The following is a 22,426-nucleotide window of genomic DNA, read 5'->3' as shown; positions in this document are numbered from 1 at the left end:
TCCTCTATAACAGTGAACTGAATATCTTTGGGTTGTGGACTGTTAATCGAGAAAATAATCATATTAATCGATAGTGAAAATAATCGTTAGTTGCAGCCCTAATTACCAGCAATGTGTTTTCCTGCTCCCTGGCTGCACGTGCATCCTTGATTGTATGTAGAGTTGTGTCGGAAATCACTGACACCTTCACACATTCAACATAGTGCAAACATTTCACATTTCTACAAAACATTTTGTAGTGCACTATGTGTTAAATGTGAGAGTGATTTTGGACACAATCTTGCGACATTATTGACGTTGTCAGAGTGCTGCGACCTTAAAACCTCCTCACTGTTGGATGTTTTAAATGTGAAAAGCTTAACAGAGGTAATTTGACAATCCTGCAGCCTTGCTTTACTGTGTGTGTGTGTGTGTGTGTGTGGCATTGTGTGTGTCTGTTTTTTTCATGCTTGTCTTTGTGCATTTGTGTGTGTCATTTCTTTTAATTAAATGCATATATGTGTGTGTGTGTGTGTGTGCACTTGTGTAGGTTTTCCTGTCTGATTGCCATGGTCTCCTTATAAAAACGCTTACGCAACCATACAGCCTGGTGGTTGATCTCCCTTTTTGCCGTGTGTGTGTGTGTGTGTGTGTGTGTGTGTGTGTGTGTGTGTGTGTGTGTGTGTGTGTTTAGCCCTTTCTTGTCAGTCCCAGACATGACTGCCTCTGAAACTCAACGAGTCGCTGCCCCCTTTGAAGCGAGACAGAGAGAGAGAGGATTAGCAATTAATTCTGATCTCTTTTTTTTCCGAAACTTCATTAGAGTTTAACTTCCACAAGCTCTAATCTGATCTGTCGCTGTGACGACGCCCCACAGATACACAGCGTAATTGAGTGTGTGTGTGTGTGTGTGTGTGTTCATGTTTGCCCTTGTGCATTCTTGTGTGTCTGTGGTGTTGGATTTGTGCTTGTGTGTGTATCCTTCAAAATGCTTAATCCTACAAGGTTGCTTGGTTACTATTACTTTTACTACTATTACTATTACTTGTATTATCACTACTAGTACTACTACTGTACTGCTACCAGTTAGCTACTTATACTACATACTTCTACCACAACTTGTACTGCTACCAGCTCTGCGTTTGGAAAATAAGTCAGAGAATACAGAGAGGCATTTTGAGATGTTATTTTGTGGAGTTATCCTCCAGCAGGTGGAGCTATGTACCTGTGCAGCAGATGGTGAGCCAGTTCTCATCTGTACACGCTGTGTTTACTGTATACTTGAACAAGTCGTTTCATGTGGTCTGGAGTCATAAAACTAACTAACTGAACTAACTATCAAAAGAATCTGCCTGAGGGGAGACATTGCAGTGTTTTTCTTTGTTCACATATGAGTTTCTATCAGTCATTGGTTTTCATTCCGTCTGCTTGCACAGAGCTGCACTGTTAATAAACAGACTGAATTTGATTGGATGGAAAACCACTGGCAAAGAAGTTTTCTTTCAATCTACATCATACAATGTCTTCAACATTGTGCTGCTATGATTATAAGGGAATGTAATTTATTTATAAATCATTCCAATCAACATGTTTTAAGATCAAGACACAAAGGAAGTGTCGCTTGCAAGATCTGGACTCATGTCTAGGGGGATCTTGAATCATCTGTAACTGCACTGACAACTTGAAATAATCTAAATTTTACGGCTCTCACACGCAGACTGCAATCCTTTAACTAAAGCTTTTTCTGCTGCCGCTCTGGAAGATATCTTGAATCAAAAACCAAACATTTGATTTCATATTAAGAAATATTCCTGGAATATTCCAGGGATTTTGAGAGCTGTATTCCAAACAGGAAGAATTTAGCAAATCTGATAATCCTGTTGTGAAATCAGTATGAAGGATTGCAGTAAAGGATTTACATTCAAGGAACACAGGAGAAAGTGTTTTCCAACTTTTATCACTCTCTCAAAAATTACACAAATATGTTACAAGGTATGGTAACCGCTGTAGGGTATATATATGTATGTTGTGTGTGTGTGTGTGTGTGTGTGTGTGTGTGTCTGTGTGAGGTAGCACATGGCTCACAGCTTCCATTCACTCTTGGCTGGAAGCGTCTACAGCTCATAAATTACCAGAAATCACGACCAAGCAAACCACCCCCCTAGCCTGTTACCAGTTACTGCCATGTGTGTATGTGTGTGACAGAGTTTGTGCGAGTGTGTGTACGCATGCTGATGTGTTTAACACACATGCACTGACACACACACTCCATCCTGTTCTAAAGGGTGTCAGGCGGAGAGCTGTTTGACCGAATCGTGGAAAAAGGTTTCTATACGGAGAAAGATGCCAGCACGCTGATCCGGCAAGTCCTGGATGCTGTTAACTATCTGCACAGGATGGGCATCGTACACCGAGACCTGAAGGTAAAACACACACACACACACACACATTCACTCTTGTACTTCTTCTTCTGAGGCCTTACTACATATACGTGTTCACACTCATTCTCTCCTCCCACGTTTCAAGTCCACACGAGCGGTTGACAGTCAATGATTTACAGCAGCAATAAGGACTGCTTGTGGCTTGACACATGCAGTGCTTTGTGGGTCATCTAGGCGCGTGCCGGCTGTTGGAAGAGAGGGGATTGGTCAGAGCAACCTCTGAAAACTTGCACAGTTTAAAAAAAACTTTAGAGCTACATTCATATGTCTCACTCAAAGTTGGACGTTTCTATTACAAGCGACAAAAAAAAAAAAGCTAAAATGACCTCAAAACCTGTGAAAACCATAATGAAAAGAAAACACTTAATTCTCTCTCTTTCTTTCTGTCTTTCTTTCTTTTTCCTCCCTCCAGCCGGAGAACCTGCTGTATTTTAATCCTCAAGACGAGTCAAAGATCATGATCAGCGACTTCGGTCTTTCTAAGATGGAGGGCAGTGGCGACGTCATGTCCACCGCCTGCGGCACGCCGGGATATGTTGGTGAGTTAGTCAGTCTTCCATCACAACCGACAGTAATCTTTCTTCTCCTTTTTCTTTAAATTTCTCACTCCCAACATCTTACGAAGGGTGAGGGTAGGACACACGAGACTAAATAAAACACTGCACTTAATAGACAAACATCCCTCAGGATTATGTGAGCGCTGTCAGATAGCGGAATCAGCGGAGCATATAGTTTGTCACTGCCAAAAATACTCTCGAGAACGAGAATCATTAAAGAGGGAAATCAGGAAGCTTGAAGTGGAAGAACTGAGTCTAAAAAATGTATTTGCCATCGGATTAGTGAGTCGTTCTGTTATTTGAGAGAAACTGGACTGATCAAAAGAATTCAGTGTTCAGTGAAATATAGATTTTTTTGTTTTGTTTATTTATTTTTAATTTGCTTGTGTTGATTTGTTTAAGGGGATAGATAACTCTAGTTCACACTCCAACAATGTAGGTGGTGATAATGCACCTTAATGCTGGTTGCCACCCGCCATAAAACAGAAAAAGAGGAAAAGAACCATGGTTTCCTGGAAAAGAGAAAAACAAACTTTTCCGAAGAGATAATTGACGGTTCACTGTTTGCTACTTACAGTGATACCAGTGACAGATTTACCACTCAATATTCATAATAATTTTTGAAATGATGGGTCTTTGATTCCAATTTATTGCCAGTGACCGTGGATTTTGTTGGCTGAACAACTGTCATCAGCAGATTTTATCAGCCGTAGCTAGCTAGCTAATGCAGCTAACATTACCACCATGAGCTGGTCGGTTGAAAACCACCTCTTTAATGTTTCATGCTGACTCCATTTAAAACCACAACCCTGTAAAAGGGCTACATGAATATCATATAAAATACTGAGACTAAAGCTGCAAATTCCAGCCATAAAGTTACAGCATTATTCTTCTATTGCAGTGTTGAGCTAGTTAAGACAGAGGTTCTATTTTTTGCTTTATTGTTCATATTTTCAAAGTGTAAGTTTTCGCTTTGAACATTACAAGAGAGAAGGCTTTTAGGATGAGGATTACAGCAGCTGGGAAATACTACACAGTGGATGTGCTATTGTGAACTTTTGTAACCTGTAAACCCACAAAACAATTTAGTATGAAATGCCACTGTCCTCGGAAGTAACACTAGATTACTACTGTAGGTTGTAAGCTAGTTATCTGGATGATTCCTTACACTTGAGCTCTTGTATTTTTGGTTTTGGAAAGGCTAAAAACTGAACCTTCAGCAGAGTAGGGCAGGTCTTTGTGGAAAGTGGGTGGCAAAAAAATAACACCCCCTTACCTCACCTGTAGTTTAACCCTCTAGCATTAAGTCGGATGGCAACTAGCAAGGAACAATGGATAAAGAAAAAAGTATTTTGAATCGCAAGTTCTGCTTCAAAGCCAGATGGAACTTTTGACAAGACCAAAGTTATTTTTTAGTCACTGTCAATATGAACTGAGTTACAACTGGAGTACATCCAGTCTTAAATACCATTTGCTAGCGAAGAACACAGCTAATGCTAAGGCAGGTAGCCTCGTTAGCCGGGAACCATCCCGCTTGCAGCAAACCACGCTTGATAATGTGCGAGGGAAACTCATGGACAAACCTACGAGCAGCAAGCTTTCAACAGCAATAGCTAAATGTGTGGCAACAGCTTGCAGGCCAGTTGTGGAGGACGAGGGTCTGTGTAAAATAATTCGGATTGCGTCCAACAACTGCACTTATCGAAGATACACAATCTGTATGATGACCAAAGAGCTGAAGTCATCTTCTTTCTAACACTCCCTTTCCACTGTTTCCTGCTCACTTTTCTATTATCTTGTTTTTGTCTCATAGCACAAAGGGATTTTTTTGTGAGCCTTTATTTTTCCCATGTGAGGACACAATTACATTGTGTGATTTGCTTTTGAAGTGAGGGATCCAGGAAGTGATCTTTAATCAGTACTGAAGTAATGGAAAATTTAGCTGGCCAATGTGCCCATCTGTTGCCTGTAGGGCTTGAGTTTGCCATAAATTATGATTTGAGCGTATTGTTAAAAAGCTAAATGCTGTACTGGGTTTCTGACAAATGTCTTTGTCATTGTTTTGTGTTGTTAATTGATTTCTAACAGTAAAAGCAGACATTTGCATAAAGCAAGCATATCTTGTCCACTCCCATGTTGATAAGAGTATTAACACTTGAAAAATGTCCCTTTACGGTAAATTTTGAAGAGATAAAAAAATGTGCAATTAATTTGTGATTAAAAGCAATTAACCACACAAAGTCATGCGATTAATCACGATTCAATTTTGAATCGCTTGACAGCCCCGGTTTATATACTTGTGTATTTCTCATTTTGTCACTTAAAGTTAGTGTAAATATGGACTGAGCTGTCTTCACTTAGATTTCAGTATCAATCCAACAAAACACATGAAAAATTCAATGAGGGCATGTTGTTTCCATCTGACACTGTCCGTTTGTGTTTCCTGCATCATCATTTGTTCATTCTGTGTGATCTGGAGCTGTGTGTGTGTGTGTGTGTGTGTGTGTGTGTGTGTGTGTGTGTGTGTGTGTGTGTGTGTGTGTGTGTGTGTGGCTCAGATCCTCAATCTGTGTGCACCACACACACACACACACACACACACACACACACACACACACACATTTGCCAGTCGTGCTTATCACTCCCTCACAGACGACCCTCCCCCTGCAGAGTCAACACGGAGCAGAACAGCACTGGTGTATGTGTGTGTGTGTTAGCATAAATGTGTATGTATACATGTACTTATTTTTGTTTTTTTGTGTATGTTTGCCTGTGAATCGTTGTTTGCATGTGAGTTCAGCTGCTTGTGTGTGTGTGTGTGCCCGTTTCTGTGCGTATGTGTCCTTGTCTATGTGTGTTGTTATAAGAGACAGATGTTCGGTGTTGACAGCACACACACTAGTGGATGTTGGAACATAACCGGACCGGTTGTTCTGCTCATGTTTCTGACAAAGTGTACAAACCCCCCACATAAACAAATCTGTCATACAAATACAAACTGATAATTCACGGTTTTCATCTTTAATGTTGATGACCTCTTGAAATTGAAATGATAGCATCCCCTTTAGACCAACTTAATCCAGATGAGTGGATGTTTTATCTACTCTCAAACATGTTTATCTTTATTTTGATTTAAAGCTTATGAAATTTTTATAAAACGGCATACACTAGTGACTCAAATATGCTCATGCGTAAACATACGGACATGCACTCACACACATGTTGGAAAAAAAAATCACACCAGCCAGGATTTCACTTTAAATGGTCAATCTCTCTCTTTTCCCCCTTCTCTCCGTCTGTCCCATCCATCTCATTCGGTGCTTCATATCCACCCTCCTCGCCCTCCTGCAGAGGTTTGCTTGTCTACAGGGCATTTCCACTCCAGACAAAGTGTGTCTAAATATAACTCAAACACAAATAACACTGGAACGCATCAAATGAAAACCTGATCTGAGCGATAAGCGCGAGCAAGTTTGCATTTAGTTTCACTGTACTGAAAAAACATCCATTGATAAAGTTCCATCAGCCTCGTAGTGTCCTTTAAGATATATCTAATTCACCATGTTCACAAACGTGTGTCGAATCTGTTGAAGTAAATGCCCGTACATGTGCTATAATTTAACTGATACCAGTTCACCGTTATGCATGACGCTAAATCAAAGGTGACCTTCACGTCACAATAACACACCGACAGTGTGAGCTGTTGGTCCAGACGAGAAAGAGAAAGTATGCAGTTGGATGATATGATGAAATGAGATGCAATAAAACAAAGATTTAACGATCCCATCAAATAGGCACTCGGTCTATTAATTCCTGGAAACAATGCATCTTCAGTGGTGACCTCATGCTGCACTATCAGGTGTTACATTCCAATCAATGAAGTCATCACACATTTTTTAACACTTGTGCCTTTTTAAGGATGTTCTGCAGTTTAACGGGATGTTAAAGTGTGCGCCCTGCCGTGGTATCTGTTGAATAGGGGCTGAAACTGTTTACAAAGCCGCCTGTAGCTGCTTCAAGGTATAAATCTCCAGTGACACCCCCTTTATTTTGTTTTATTTTATTAGTTTATTTGACAGGGACAGTGCTTGTTGATCGGCAGAGAAAAACAGAACAGTAAATGTCCCCTTAAAAAGTGAGTGGGGATTTTCTGGCACAACTTCAACTTCTTCCTGAGACAGAAAATAGTCAGAAGAGGTCAAAAACTCATTATAAACACTTTATAAAACATTTAAACAGTTTGTATGTTTGCATTTGTATATACCTTCTGTCACACTCACTTAAATATTCTTTGTACTGTGTTGTTTGATGACGGTGAAGAAGATGAAGGCCACGATTGTTAGAAAGTGACACTAAAAGAGAATGTCTTATGAAGTTCATATATACAACATAATAAATAAAGATACATAAAACATATGGTAGTCAGCTTGCCGTTGTCTGTTCTGAGATTCCTGTTGGCTTGATGGCTTTAACTGTGAAGCAGCTGCACAACACACACAATATAAATTTGCCACAGTGCACAGTGTGAATGGACTTCATCAGTGCAGCTCTAGCGAAGTCTGGTAAAACAAAGAGCTGTTTATTTACTCGTTCTATTCTCTGTAATTAATGGTCAAAACCATTTTGACTGCTTAAAAGGCAATTGATAGACATACAGTTGGCATGATTTTGCTGTTTTACTTCCACAAGAGTGCTGGACAAACATCTGAAATCATATTTTAACGAAGCGCAAATTTTGGCACAATCGGAGGAAACAACAGTTTGTTTGGAAACGAGAACAAACCAAAACAAAAACTCAAGTTTCATCAACAAAAAAAATCCAAAGATAAAGTCTCATCCAGAGTTTGACAGGTGATTTGTAGGACGTGCAGTGCAGGAACGCCGAAGCAATAAGCATTTATCAGCAGAAATGTAGTTACTGTAATCAAAAATGAAATGAAAACAACATATTTCAAATGAGTGTGCTTTACCAGATACCAGATTTAGCAGTATTATACCAGCTCTAAATCTAAGTAACATCTTTGACCCTAAACAAACTTTTTGAAGTACTGAGAACCAGACACAATGACCTCAGTGTTTAACAATGTCCTCATTCTGAATCCAGCAAAACAAGAACACACACACTCACACACACACACACACACACCATCACAATGAGTCAGGGTAGACCTATAAACAAACCTAAGTACTGATTCAGTGCATGTGTGCAACGTTTATATTTTGCCCAAGATATGACTGGTATTTCTTCATATCTGGTTATGTGTATGTGCGTTTGCCAAATCTATTTCGAGCCGGCCTTGTGTGTGTATGTGTGAGGTGATGTTTTGGTGAGCTTACTGTCATCGGTAATTTGCTCTGTCCGGGGCCGGATAATGAGCTGCAGAGGAAGGTCAGGCCAGAGTGAAGCACAGCAAAACTGAAAGAGAGGAAAACGTTCATTGAATCAAGACATTTAGCAGGTCCCTTTTCCTTCTGATCTGTTGGTTGTAACGCTGATCGGAACATGTCTACTTTAGGTTAGATAGTCACAGGTTTCGGAGCTGTGAGAACCTGTACCTCCCGCAGAAAATTTCCCACCATTAACCAAACGGACATGTGATTTTAATTTGAGCAGACGTGGAGAGTCTGCAGCTTTTCCTCAGTTTGCAGGCTTATAAAACAGCTATATTTTCACATAAAAATCCCACTGCAGCTTTAACTGGGCCTCAAGCTGACAATAAAGTCAAACGCTACTGAAAACACAACCTAAATTTTAAGTTTTGTTAAATAACCACAAGGCCACTGCAAGACGGAAGTATGAAAAGCATCACTAACCAAAGCTAACCAAAATCTCTCTCTCTCCCTCTCTCAGCTCCAGAGGTTCTTGCCCAGAAGCCGTACAGTAAGGCAGTGGACTGCTGGTCCATTGGAGTGATTGCCTATATCCTGTGAGTATCATATCTCATCTGCACGGCATTAAATCTCACTATACAGCAAGTGGTTTCTAACTGGTATCACTAATAAAGGGCGCATGTGTGGTACCCCAGCAATCTTGATCAATTATTATTCAGTATTTTGGATGTGCACATAAATACATTTTTACTTTTTCAAGCATTTTGATGTCACTTCATATGAACTGTTGTCACGGTGGAACAGTTGGAGGCTAATGTTAGAAAAGCCAGAGTCAAATTTACACCAGGAGCAGATTTCCTGTGACAGACTACATCCCTTTACATTTATGACACTATCGTGCAAATTCAGTTTTGCGCAGTAGTGTTTTGTTACTTGAATTAGACAAGGGAACAAGTGTGATTTGATGCTGCATTTAAATGAAGTGGGAATTGCAGCCAGCACCACTTGGCTGAATGCAACAGAAACTTGCAATATTCAGGTGTTGAGTCTTTCCATCAGGATGAAAGTTTTCCAGACACTTTTCATCATTTATGGCCATATTTGTGTGTGAGGTAAGGTTAGACAGGCAAAAAACATGTTGTGACACACGCAAGTTTGCACATGTTAGCATACATTACTCTGTCCTAAAACAGACTAGTAGTGACTTTCTCCTCCATAGTACCTGAATGCTGCACGGGATGAAATGTCAGTCTCTGTGACAGTAAGCCTTTTTCAGAGCGGAATTTTTGTCTTGTCACAAAGCACAGGTATTACTAATAACATTAACCATGGCTCCGTTCTCTTTGAGTGTTCCAGTAAGCCATAACAGTGTGACAGTGAACCATTCAGTACCATACCGGAACCCTGAAACTGAAGCAGATAAATAGACTTCAGCCATCATTAATTTAACTATTTATACCTGTGCTTTTGCTACTCTGAAATGTCAAAATGTCTTCTGTGGAAAAAGGCCGTTGGTGTATTCATACTTGTATTGTGACTTGCCGTGACAGATTTGAGACTTACAGACAGTACATGGTCCTCCACATAACAAATAAAAAACACCTCCCTTCTTCTTCTCCATGTAGGAATTAGAAAGTGCACCACAGCTCCTCAGTAGAAGAGTCAGACACACATTCTGTATGAGACAGTGTGATTCACCTCCATCTAAACACCAGCTGAGGTGTGATGTATTATACACTCAAAAACACCCAACATTAAATTAAAGAGTGTTTCCATTCTTTCCATTGAAAAAGTGTTCCACCAGTTTAGCATTGCACTCCTGTAACATTGTTGGTCTTGCGAGGGACAGTTTTAAAAAAGTACACCAGCAGCACTGCTAGTGTATGCTAATGAGTGCATGGTGTCTAATGCCCTTAAAGGTCATAGACTGCTACCCTGCACTGTAGCTGTACTTAAACCCTCGTCACGTGTGTGTGTGTATGTGTGTGTGTGTGTGTGTGTGTGTGTGTGTGTGTGTGTGTGTGTGTGTGTGTGTATGTGTGTGTGTGTGTGTGTGGGCATGTGTGTATTTGTTGATTTTACCCTGCCAGTGTTTGTCTGTGTCAGTGTGTGTGTGTGTGTGTGCAATGATGATGATGGTGATGTTGCTGTGTGCCGTCATCGGGGCCAGATGGAGCTCTGCTGAATGGCCTTGTATGGACATGGAGCTGCAGGCTAGACTTCTTTTTCTCTGCTTTTTATTTTCTTCTGCTGTGTCACCCCCACCTCTTACCACCCCCCACCCCCCTTAAACCCCCAAAACACACATACACACACATCCACTTGTGTGTATGTAACAGTAAAAACTACAATATGTTCTTTCATTGTGATGTGCCTGAGGTGGACTTAGAGTGTGTGTGCTATGCTTCATTTTGCGTGTGTGTGTGTGTGTGTGTGTGTGTGTGTGTGTGTGTGTGTACATTTTTGAGTCTGCTTGTGCTCGTGTGTGTGTGTGTGTGAGTGTGTGTGTTAATGTACTGTACAATGCTGTTGACGCTCAAATCCAAAACACACCACTTTAAGGTGTGTGTGTCCATTTTTGTGCGTGTGATCCACCTGACAGACATTATTATCTTGAGTGCGAGGTCTGATCAGGGGTCAGAGGTCAGCAGCAGGTTAATGGGATGCAGAGCGTGTGAGCATGCAGAGGAAATGGCACTATCATATATATCTTTGTGTTTGTGTGTTTGACAGTGTGTGTGTGTGTGTGTGTGTGTGTTAGCGTACTGTACAATGCTGTTGGCGCCCAAAGCCAAAACACACTACTTTAATTCATTTAAAGTGTGTGTGTGTGTGTGTCTACATTTCTGTGTCCAGTTTTGTGTGTGTGCTCCAACTGACAGAAACATTATTATCTTGAGTGTGAGGTCTGATCAGGGGTCAGAGGTCAGCAGCAGGTTAATGGGATGCAGAGCGTGTGAGCTGGCAGAGGAAATGGCACTATCATATACATCTGTGTGTGTGTGTGTGTCACAGTGTGTGTGTGTGTGTGTGTGTGTGTGTGTGTGTGTGTGTGTGTGTGTGTGTGTGTGTGTGTGTGTGTGTGTCCTTGGTCCGGTAAACCACATTTGAAATGTAGCTTTTTTTGTAAATGTGAGTCATAAAAGATTTTGGTACAACCGCAAACTTGGTGGAGAAACAAGTGTGTGTGTATGTGTGTGTGCACACACGTACGGAGAGAGAAAGAGCAGCTTCCTGCTGGCAATTAGGCCAATTAGCGATGGGATTCAGACCTTGTTAGCTTTTAGCTGCTGCTCAGGTGGAAAGATCACATCAGGTAATCAGCCATTATAATCACTCGGGATTCTGAGAGTGTGTGCGTGTGTGTGCGTGTGTATATATGTGTGTGTGTTCATTGGGATGGATGGTGAGTGACGGCTGAGCCTCCAACCAAACGTGAAAGCCAAAAAACAAAAGAAAAGTATCTCTTCACACCAGGCAGAACCCTCCTTTTTTTCCTGGTGTGTGTGCTTGAATTTGTGTGTGTGCGTGTGTGTGTGTTGTGGGTGTGTGTGTGTGTTGTGGGTGTATTCAGTAGAGTGGAGGGTGAGCTGAATGACAGGTGAGTCTTTAACCAAATGAGAAAGCAAAGAAAATAAATAAATAAAAACAAATAGAAAAGCCTTTATTTCTTCACAGCAGGCACAACCTTCTTTCCACTCTTCCCGGTGCGTTTTTCTCGTCTTTTTGGTGTGTATCGATGGAGAACGGCATTTTAATGAGTTTTTATGAAAATCTCTTGGTGCATCCAGGACTCCAGTAATGAGGTACAGATGATGTTTTTGGTTGAGCAGCAGCTCTGCTGTTGGTTCAGTTGGCTCATTATGGAGAATCTGACTGGAGCTTCAGTTAATTTATGTTCACCAGCACAGTAATGTCATATTAAACCTGATACAGCCAGCTACTGCAAGTAAAGGGACCGTCACATTAACCACTGCAGTGACCAAAAATCACTTTGTCACCTGTCACGAATAAGGGCATAACAGTTTACATGAGGTGACATCAGGCTACAGATATAACACCTTACATCCAGGGTAAGGCTGGGCAATATGGCTTAAAGTATTCACATATTTTTCTAATATTGATATGTATCACATAATGGCAGATACATGCTAAATAACATTAAAAAACTGAAGTAGACAAAACAGTCTACAGGAAAGTTATTGGATAAATAAGTAAATGAATAAATATACAGCACCAGTCAAAAGTTTGGATACACCTTCCTATTCACTTGACTGAGTGAACCTCTCGTCTGCAGGCTGTGCGGTTATCCTCCGTTCTACGATGAAAACGACTCCAAGCTGTTCGAACAGATCCTGAAAGCCGACTACGAGTTTGACGCGCCGTATTGGGACGACATATCAGACTCAGGTGAGCCTTCCTCTTCCTCCTTTATCCTCTCCCTCATCTTCCTTGGCCGTTCACCCTTCCTTACCTACCCCTCCGTCCACCACGTGGCACATATGGACCACATACCACCTCTCCATCACGGCCTCTGACGTCGTCTGTTTGGAATGAATGTATGTGGGAAAATGTATGTGTGGGGTCATCAGTCACCAACACAGCCATTTGCAAAGCCTGTCTGACAAACCAATTAGAGACTCCAGCCTTGTGAGTTTATGGGCATGTGTGGATGAAATGTCACTTTGTGTGCTGTCAGGTGAAGAGTCTGGCTTCCTCTTAAAGCAAACAAAGCAGATGGTGCTCAGAACTAATGGAAATCACCCAAACCAGAGTTACAAGGGTTTTACCAAACAACAGCAACAGTATTCTAAGTTTGCAGATTGCTGGTGTTTTGTAAGAACTTCATAACTCCAGTTATTTATTTTTTTTCTTTGTCACCTCAACTGAAGATGCAGGTCTGTGGTGAGGCAGAAAAACATCCTAACCTGACTGAAATTTTAAAGATAACCCATGTATTTGTGTCCTTATTTTCTTTTGTAAGTAGATTGGGTAGAATGCTGTTTTAAGTTGATGTTTGTTTGTCTAAAGGTATCTGTTTATGTTTCTTCCAGCCAAGGATTTCATCAGCAGTCTGATGGAAAAAGATCCATCCAAGCGTTTCACCTGTGAACAGGCGCTCAGACACCCCTGGTGAGAAAGACACGCACATTTACAAACAAAGGCTGACAAAAAGGCATAAAATCAATATAGATTTTCATGCACAGTCATAAGTGTTAACAGAGAATTTGTGTGTGTGTGTTTGTGTGTGTCAGGATCGCCGGGGATACAGCTCTCTGCAAGAACATCCACGAGTCCGTCAGTCGGCAGATCAGAAAGAACTTCGCCAAGAGCAAATGGAGGGTAAATTTTGTTTACAGTAGTTTATTATCTGTGGTTTTGGCTCTATTGCAGCAGACTGCGGTACGCTCCAGTGCAACTCCTTCAACTATTGTCTGTGTTTTTTGAAAGATGAATCACTTGGTAGTAAAAACCTGGCCCGCCATACGGTCGGGAGTCATCCACTGATGCTTTCAGGACAAGTGAGAGTAATCTGCAGACTTGAGATAAATTTCTTTAAAAAGTCTTAGCTCAGGTTGTTAATAAAACATCCAGCTTGTGTAATATTTGAACCTCAGATGTTTTTAATGGAAGATGAAGAGCAAGAGAAGGCCGTATCATGGTACTTTTATACTGGTGCCAGTTCATTGAAAGCAGATTCTGGTTTGAAACTTCAAAGCAGCTATGAAGTGAAGAATCACTTTTTTTTCTAATCTTTTCACAGACATAAAAAATTCTCTATATTTTCCCACTCCTACTCCTTCCTTCCAGTGCAGTAACCTCATTCTGTACCAGCAAGTACAAATAAAAAACACAATTAATAAAACCATCACTTATTTTTTTGAACAATTCTGGCCCTTCCTTTGTTTCTTTTACACTTTTGGATGGTTCCTTGCTCTTTTGTCCCACAAAAACATCTCATTAAACAGGAGACGCATCATAAAAGATACAAGATGCCCATAAAGTGCTTTTTCACTGGTTCTCTAAATGCATTTAAGGAACTTTTTCCTTCCTCTTCCTCTCTCCAGCAAGCGTTCAATGCCACCGCTGTGGTTCGGCACATGAGGCGGCTGCAGCTTGGCAGCAGCATGGGGAGCAGTATGGACTCCTCCAACCCACTGACCAGGCCAAGCCAGGCGCAGAAGCCTGGCCAGAGCCAGGCAGGCCAGAACCAGCCAGCTCAGAGCCAAAGCACCGGCCAGGCAGCGCAAAGCACCAACTCAGCTGCCAGCAAAACCTCTTCCATAGACAACAACATAGCAGCTCCACGCAAGGAATGTGAGTATGAGTCAATGGTGTCAGTGGCACCACAAAAACAAGAGAACATATGTGCATTACAAAAAGTTAAAGAATTGAGTGTTCACTAAACCACTTCCCCGAACAATGGTTTTCCAAAAAGCTTAGCAACTGTAATTAGCCTTTCAAGAGTGATTATCCATTAATAGAGTTTAGAAGGTAGTTTCTGGTCTCTTTTACCCTCTCCAAAACCAAAAATACAAGAGCAAATGTGTAAGAAAGGGATTAAACTTTGCTTTTCTGTTTTAACATAAGTTGCAAATGTTAGCATGTCTACCTAACTAGCTTACCACAGAACAGATGGGGTCTGGGACAAAACAGCACAATAAAATAAAAAAGCACAGGCACAGTTCATAATGCATTTAAAAGGGTTCAGACATAAAAAAGAAAAATAACTACCAGTCAAGGTGATTATAGTAATTCCATTTTTCCCAGTATTTTTGAAGAAGGCCTTTTCAATCAACGCTAACGTTATCTTCATTAGCTAGCAACAATCTGCTAGCAAAAGCTATCATTTAAGCTACCAAAAGCAACTTTTTCCAGCTAGAAATAACAAACTGCTTTTGTCCTCCTCTGAAAACAAGAACCCATTATTTCAAAAATGACTTAAGATTTTTTTCGGGTGGTGAATTTGTCAACTGTCATCACTATAAACTACATCTGAAAGCTTGACAAGAGTGGCAACTTTAGCTAAGGGGGCTGTGGTTTAGCTAACTGTCAATTACAGGACAATAAAAAATCTGCCTCGCTGATAATCCAACCGCTGCTGACTCCTCCCTCTCAGGTGTAACCACGCCGGCTACGCCCTGCAGCCTGGCATCTGCAGCCTCTTCTCCTGCTGCGGGGGCAGAGCTGAGCCGGCCACATCCCTCAGCGGTCCCCGCCCCGATGCTCACGGAGACCAAGTGACGCCAGGTCCCGCGGGGAACCAGCTGGGAGGCCACAGCGCTGTGAGGCAGAGAGACGGAAAGAGATGGAGGACGACAGGAGAGGAAGAGGATCACCCTCTTCTTCGTCCTTCCCTCTCCTCACTGCACTTCTTCTTGGATGCGCCCTCCAGCCAGTTCCCTGCCCTGCTCACGAGAGAGCAGAGGACTTAACCTTTACCCCACCGATTCAAGCCACACAGCGCCATACTGTACACCCACCACGCACCCACCAGGACGCTGTGTAGGATTCCTAACTCCTAATCCTGACTCTCACTGAGGATGTTTGTGAAGCCAGCTGTAATTGGTTACAACTAACTGTAGTGATAAATGGGCGTTCGCTGCTCCAATTTTGAGCAGTAATTAGTGGTTCATGGTGGGGCCGGTCGCACTGTATCATGTTATTCAATGTCAGTCAACATCAACTTCCCTCTTGAATCTGGTCTTTCCTGCAACACTTTATTTAGCTTTTTTCCAACTTAGGTTTGACTAATGGCAACTGGATTGTTTTATTTTTTATTGTTACTGTTAATTTTAAAGGTGATATGCGTTACTTTTAAAAAGAAAACATCTCATTGTCAAATTAATAGTGCTACATTGGTATAATTACTGTAAATAAATTAGACCATAGTCAAGACGATTGGTCGCCTCTACCTCATGCCAATTAAAAGCTATTGATTGTGCAAGCATTTCTCTTAACCGGGACTCCATTTCCCATAACCCTGTTGTTGCTTTAGCTCTGTTTGGTATGGAAGAATAGCGCCCCCTTCCTGTTATGTGCTGTAAAGCAATCACAATTACCTCCAAATCTGACCTGGTGGCTGTGTAAAATGCAAAGAGGCATGATGAACTCATTTGTTTACACTCATTTTACCAATGTTGCAAACTAATGTGACAATGATTTATTCATGTTAAAAAGCTACCCATAGCACCTTTAAGACCTTTTATATGGGCTTGTTTTTCTGTTTGTTTGTGCTTTAAGAAGTGCTTTAAAAGTACCATACGACTGTTGAGATGTGGAAACATGAGTTAGCGCTTTATCTATTTTGCACAGAGAGGGTCAGATATGTTCTCAGACACAGATTTAACCGCCATCCACCTATATTTATCAGACAGAGAGTAGAGATTGTAAACCTTTATAAAGAGTGGATGTCAGAGCATTGTACAACTTCTTTATTGTCTGAAAGAGTCTGAGTTTATTATTTTCTTACTTTATAAGACTTTTATAACAATCACCCTTTAAGGGACACATACAGGTTACTATGGACATGCAGCAGGTTTGGGTTAGGATAGGATAGGAGGTTGGAGGTACGTGTTTACTGGAAAACTGCCTCCAGTTGAGAATGTTTGTGATTACACAATAGCTTGCCAATTGACTTCCTAAACTAAGGAGCTGCAAGCAGCGCAATGAACTTTCTAAGTGGCTGAAATGTATTGGTTAGAAACCATCTTTGAGATATATAACCATGTGCCACATGGTTTTCTTCAGATCATTTGGCCTTTGTTGAGTCAAAATCCAAGATGGAAAAGCTGTTGCCTGCTGCCGTTCCTTCCCCCTCTAATGAAGCCATGATCTCACCTTGCATCATCAAGCTGCACCCAGTTCAGTAGTGCTCAGGGAAAACTGCAGCTGCACTGTTTGCTGGCGAATACCACTTTCCTGGTTTAGGATTTTCTGTCAGTGTCGCCATTCCAGGCGTCATGGCATCACAGTTAATGACTGAGGGCTGAAGATGTTGTGTCCTTATTTCAGTATTGTAATGACTTGAATATAGAAGACTCAGACTTGGGCTCAGATTATCCCACCATCACTCCGAGTTTTGGACTCGATCATCCTGCGTCACATGCCCAACTAGTTACATTATTTGGCCAACAGTTTCTGTTGACACCCTCCCTCCCTGGAACAGCGCAGCTGAGCTCGTTGCTTGACCAAATTGGATGGAACCACAGATCGCCTAGTCCATGCTGTACCCTGCCTTTATGACCCCAATGCTGACAGTTATCATGACCAAAATGCAAGGCTAGGTTTGCGTAGTTTGGTTCTAACGAATAATGAAATTGTTCGATAATAGTGAATGGCCACAGTATTTATGTGATCATGAGTGGCAAAGCCCCCAGTTTGGGAGAGAATAAGTTGAACCAACTTTGGAAAAACAAGTTCACTTTTGGTCAATTTCTGGGCTTCCGAGGTTGTCATATGAAAACAAGTGGAATGACTGTCCACAGCTTGGAGTCTCCTTTTCAACTGATACACTAAGTTTAATTTGTTCTTGATGGAACTCAGACTTAACTCCAATGTGACCTTCTAGTGTCTCAGACAGGACTACAGTAGCTTAGGTTGTAAAGGCCTTTTATAGTAAATCAGAAAGCAGATCTGTACAACGTTGGGTGCTCACTCACACATATCAGATTGTCATGTCTTTATTAGATGCAATTTTACCTATCCCTTTATTGTGAATTGTAGCCAAAGACTAGTGCTAGGTACGAAGAACATTTGGTAAAACTCGGTGAATTAGTCACAGCTGAACTAGTCAATTATGAAGCTGTTCAAGACACAAGTGAACTAAAGCTAAGGGCTGAACTCAAGCTGCAGATTCATCTGGAGAGAAAGTTATTCATCTTCAATCCCATCCTAGTAAGTTGCCACTCGCCTTTTTTTTAAATATATATTTTCATCTCTTCTTCCCAGAGTGCTGCTGAAGAATATCTGCAAATTTTTCATAGTGCGTGTTGATGGCATGCTAGGTGGCTATGAGCCCACATCTGGATAAAAGTCCGATTAGAATTCACCGCATTGCTCTATGTATTAAGATCCAACTATGTGGGACTAAAGTTGACTAAACAACCCACGATGACATTTGTGAATCTGTCTCTCTACTTTCTCACATTTCCAGTGTGTTTGAATCGTCTGCTATTTTCCTGTGTTTTACAGTCAGTACAGTTTTACATCACTGTCACTTACTTTAGGAGATATCGTTTCTTGTCATAGTTGTTTTTTAAAAGTAAATATTTTATGCAAATGTTGTTTAAAGCTACTGCATGTAGGGTTTAAATATTTCTGACTTTGGTGCCCTCTGGTGGTAATATTAAAAAACATTTTGATAGATGGCAATAGGCTTTTTTCATAGAAGACATTTAAGCTTGTCACAGTAGGGAAAGCACAGGTGTTAACATTAACAATGGCTCCGTTCTCTTCAAGTGTCCCAGTAAGTCATGAAAGTATGACAGTGAGCCAGCATGTGCAGTACCGGGACCCTGATACTGAAACAGCTAAATGGAATTCAATCTTCATTAATTTAATTATTCTCACCTTTGCCTTTCCTACTGTGGTACATCAAAATGTCTTCTGAGAAAGGCCTCCACATAGAGCCGTGGTATCGTTTTTTTTCCTAACCGCACAAATTAGTGTCGCAGTAACCGCCATAAAAAAATGTAAACCTCAGATGTTATAAAATAATTGGTTCCTAAATACTTTAAACTTTTCAAATGCATTTATTCCTGTTATAGTCTATTCTTTATAGCCTCTATAATCTAAATGTCTATCTTTATTCCAGTGTTGCCATTAAGAGGCCGACTTTGCAGCAGGAATATTGATCGGCATTTGGCAGGCACGTCATTCCTTATGTCAAGCCTGAGAGAATAACTAATATCCCATCACTTGAGCTGCTCACTCAGCAGTGAACCAGTGAGCAGCCTGACTGCGGTAGGAATGACATGATTGCGACGCCGCAGTAATGCCGTTACTGCGGCAGCTCTACCTCTGCACCCTTTCATTGTACTCCATTGAACTCTTCTGAACTCCACACACACATATACACACACTCCATATTAGGTACATGGTTGTTGGAACGCATAAGCATAAATCGTAGAACTTCTGGATGTGGTGACGGCACTGACATTGAGCAGTTACTTCTTGTCTTTACAGAGACTGATGACCTGTTTTAGATAGATTTTACATTTTAGGCTAATTGGCTGAATACATTACAGAATATATTGTTTGATAGCAGTTACTTTATGCATGTTATCCTGGCAATTTAGTTGAACAGTCTTGATACATGTGTAAGCAAAGGAGACATGACACCTTGATCTGCAGTATAAACTCTTAAGCCTGGTTTATTTTGCTTTTTCAGATGTGCACGTGTCGCAGTCACAAAGAAAGAGGCACCTTTAGTGTTTCTTGCTGAATTACAACACCCATTTGTCTCCTCTGCATGACTACACAGTTCATTTTTCAGAAATCTGTATTTATTCTGACTTTTTTTACTGGGGTCTTGTGTTACATTCTTCTCAGAGGAAACTAACCCAACTTTGGAGTTGATTTATGTAAACCTGCATTACTGAGGGGAACTTCCAACCATGTAAGGGCTTTATTCCAATGGTCACCTTAATCTGATTATTCACTGTAACCATGTATACAGTACATACCCATTGATTGCTATGCATTTTTTAATACATTTTTCAGTGCGTTTTCTTGTGGGAGCAGGAAACACAAAGGAAACAACATCAGCAGTTATAGTCAAGAAAAAAAAGATTAAAGTTTCAATTTGTGGGAAATCAATCATTATTATTAGTATTATAGAATGAGCTACATTGTGAAAGTGGTGTACCAGATTTCTCTCCGGCACAAAGATGTTAATGAATTATCAGCCAACACTGTAAGAATATGTTTCATTAAATGTGATGTCGTCCACTTCAGTCTGGACGTTTGGGTTTACGAATGTGCTGTGAGGCAGGCAGAGGGTTCAGGTGCTCTTCTGTGGTTTTGTGTCTGCTGTTTTTGTTTTTATTGAAGGCTTGCTAGAGAGAGAGAGAGATTAAAAAAAAAAAGTTTTCTGAATGAATCTTTCCATGTTTAAGATGCTACTGTAAATAGATTGTGAATATAAATGATCATTTTCAAGATAATATTTACGAATGTTTTACTGTTCAGGCATGTATGAGTGAATGAGTGAGTGAATGTGTGTCGAGGGAAGTTGATTGTATCTCTATGGAATGTTTAATGTAAAAAAAAAAGAAAAAAAAAAGCTAATTTCCCCTTTACTCCCCACTGCAGTTTGCTTTCATATACTGTCCAGCACTGTGTGACTGTCATATGCAGAGTGCAGTTTAATGCCATCAGTGTTCCAGCACCACTTCAGTGTCAGTTCAACTAAAAGTGAAAGCATCGTTTACTGAACTCAGGCTTACGTTTTTGCCATTCTAAAGGAAGAAATCCAAAGCTGTGACCGACTCAGAAACACACTGTTACGGACATGGGGCGGTTAGGATCTGCCGTCGTCCGCTCTTTCCCCTTTGAGCTCACACACCCTGGACCTTTTTTTAACACTACGCAGAAGACGCCGCCGAAGTGCATCGTCACAAAAGATGAAAGCACAAGCATGTCGGAAAAAGTGCTTCAAGAATTCAACTTCACCATGAGTGTTTGCATAATCTTATATGCCCTTGTATGATGTTAATATCTCTGTATTATGTAAAGACATACACAGGTTGAGATGCCTGAGTCCAGGAAAACCTGAGTTTACTCAGTGGCAGATTGGAGTTTCAGTTCTACAAACAGCTTGGAGGCAGATATAATCTTATTCGTTATTGCAGTGGGTGTATTAAGAGAACAAGATGGTGCCTCATTCATTTACATGAATGTTGCTCTAATGCTGCTTATTAAAGTGATTTCCTGCTGATTCCCTGCATACACAAATGGCACAAAAATAATTTACTGATACAGCTTTTTATTTTTTGTTGCACTAAATAGCATCAGTGAGTGTCACTCAAAAAAGTGTATTCATTGTTTTAGAGCGTTTTTTTTTGTAACAGCAGTGTATGTATTGGTTTCTTTTAGGTAGTGGTTGTCACGTTAGCTACAATTCTGACTGTCGCTACCACGCTAAAATTGCCTCACAGCCTACAGCTGTACCTGGGGGCTTTAGCAAATGTGGTTTTGATTTGAAATTAATGACTTTTTAAAAACTTTTTTAATTCATTTGTGACCTTAAAATGTATTATTTTAGCTTACTTAGTTAGCTAGCTAGCTATCCTTGTATGTCTCATTGTAAGGTCAGTTAGGCTAACAAGGATAGCTTTGCACAACTTAAGTCTAGAGCACTTTCTTTCAACTATTTTTTATCCCACAGAGGCCTGTTGCTAACTCTGCCTCAAAGAAAATTATGTGCATGTAACTACTGAATTTATGTCCAATTTACCAGAGAGATGTTTATTTTACACATGAATTATCTTTGCTACATTAGCTAAGCTTTACTTCTGATGGTATGTGATTGTTGGACTAGACACAGAAGCTTCCTTACAAGTGTTTCAAAATGAGCCATACTTATTTGTCACCAAATGCTTTGGGAGTCACAATATTGTCTCACATCGACTGAAAAAGTCTATATTTTTTGTTAATATCAGTAAATTTAGTACAGAACTGTGCTTCATTCTAATGTGAAAAACCTGACCGCCACCCACTTTAACCATTGAGAGAAGCTCTGCCTTTGAAAATTGTTTGTAGGACTAAAACTCTGAACATGCTGCTTTTTGGGACCTAATGTCTCCCTGTGGGTGTCCTCGTCCAGAGCCTGCTGATTTAGCCGGCTGTATTTACTCTCTGCATGTGACCACAACAAACTCCCATCTTGTGCACCGTCGTCATGCCGACGACACCCTCATGTCTCAGAGCGGGCACTGCCTGCTGCACTTATTGTGCTGTGATGATGATGATGATGACTTTCTGTTAATGGGGCTTGTATATCCAATGCCTTCGACAATCATGTGCACATATCAGAGTTACCATGCTGACACAGGCCAGAGCGACTGATTGTGTTTCGTTTCTCTTTCTCCTGGAATAAATCCTGAATGATCATAA

The 22,426-nt window shown here is 40.8% G+C and overlaps 1 protein-coding gene across 4 annotated transcripts in view; it reads left to right on the top strand.

The window, feature by feature from the left end:
• Positions 1 to 22,426, top strand: part of camk1da (calcium/calmodulin-dependent protein kinase 1Da) — a 65,419-nt gene extending 42,993 nt beyond the window's left edge. For 3 of the 4 annotated variants that reach the window (XM_044343289.1, XM_044343290.1, XM_044343292.1), the window contains 8 exons: positions 2,264 to 2,402; positions 2,833 to 2,959; positions 8,829 to 8,904; positions 12,606 to 12,718; positions 13,363 to 13,441; positions 13,564 to 13,651; positions 14,377 to 14,626; positions 15,429 to 22,426. In XM_044343289.1, coding sequence (XP_044199224.1) covers positions 2,264 to 2,402; positions 2,833 to 2,959; positions 8,829 to 8,904; positions 12,606 to 12,718; positions 13,363 to 13,441; positions 13,564 to 13,651; positions 14,377 to 14,626; positions 15,429 to 15,553 — 997 coding nt within the window. In that variant the 3' untranslated portion in view covers positions 15,554 to 22,426. The remainder of the gene's footprint in view (positions 1 to 2,263; positions 2,403 to 2,832; positions 2,960 to 8,828; positions 8,905 to 12,605; positions 12,719 to 13,362; positions 13,442 to 13,563; positions 13,652 to 14,376; positions 14,627 to 15,428) is intronic. The other variant, XR_006400567.1, reaches the window with a different exon arrangement.

This window comes from Thunnus albacares, chromosome 23 (genome assembly GCF_914725855.1).
Source record: "Thunnus albacares chromosome 23, fThuAlb1.1, whole genome shotgun sequence".
NCBI classification, from domain to species: domain Eukaryota; kingdom Metazoa; phylum Chordata; class Actinopteri; order Scombriformes; family Scombridae; genus Thunnus; species Thunnus albacares.
Note: the sequence above shows the minus strand (reverse complement) of the source record. Positions and strands in the feature narration are given on the sequence as shown.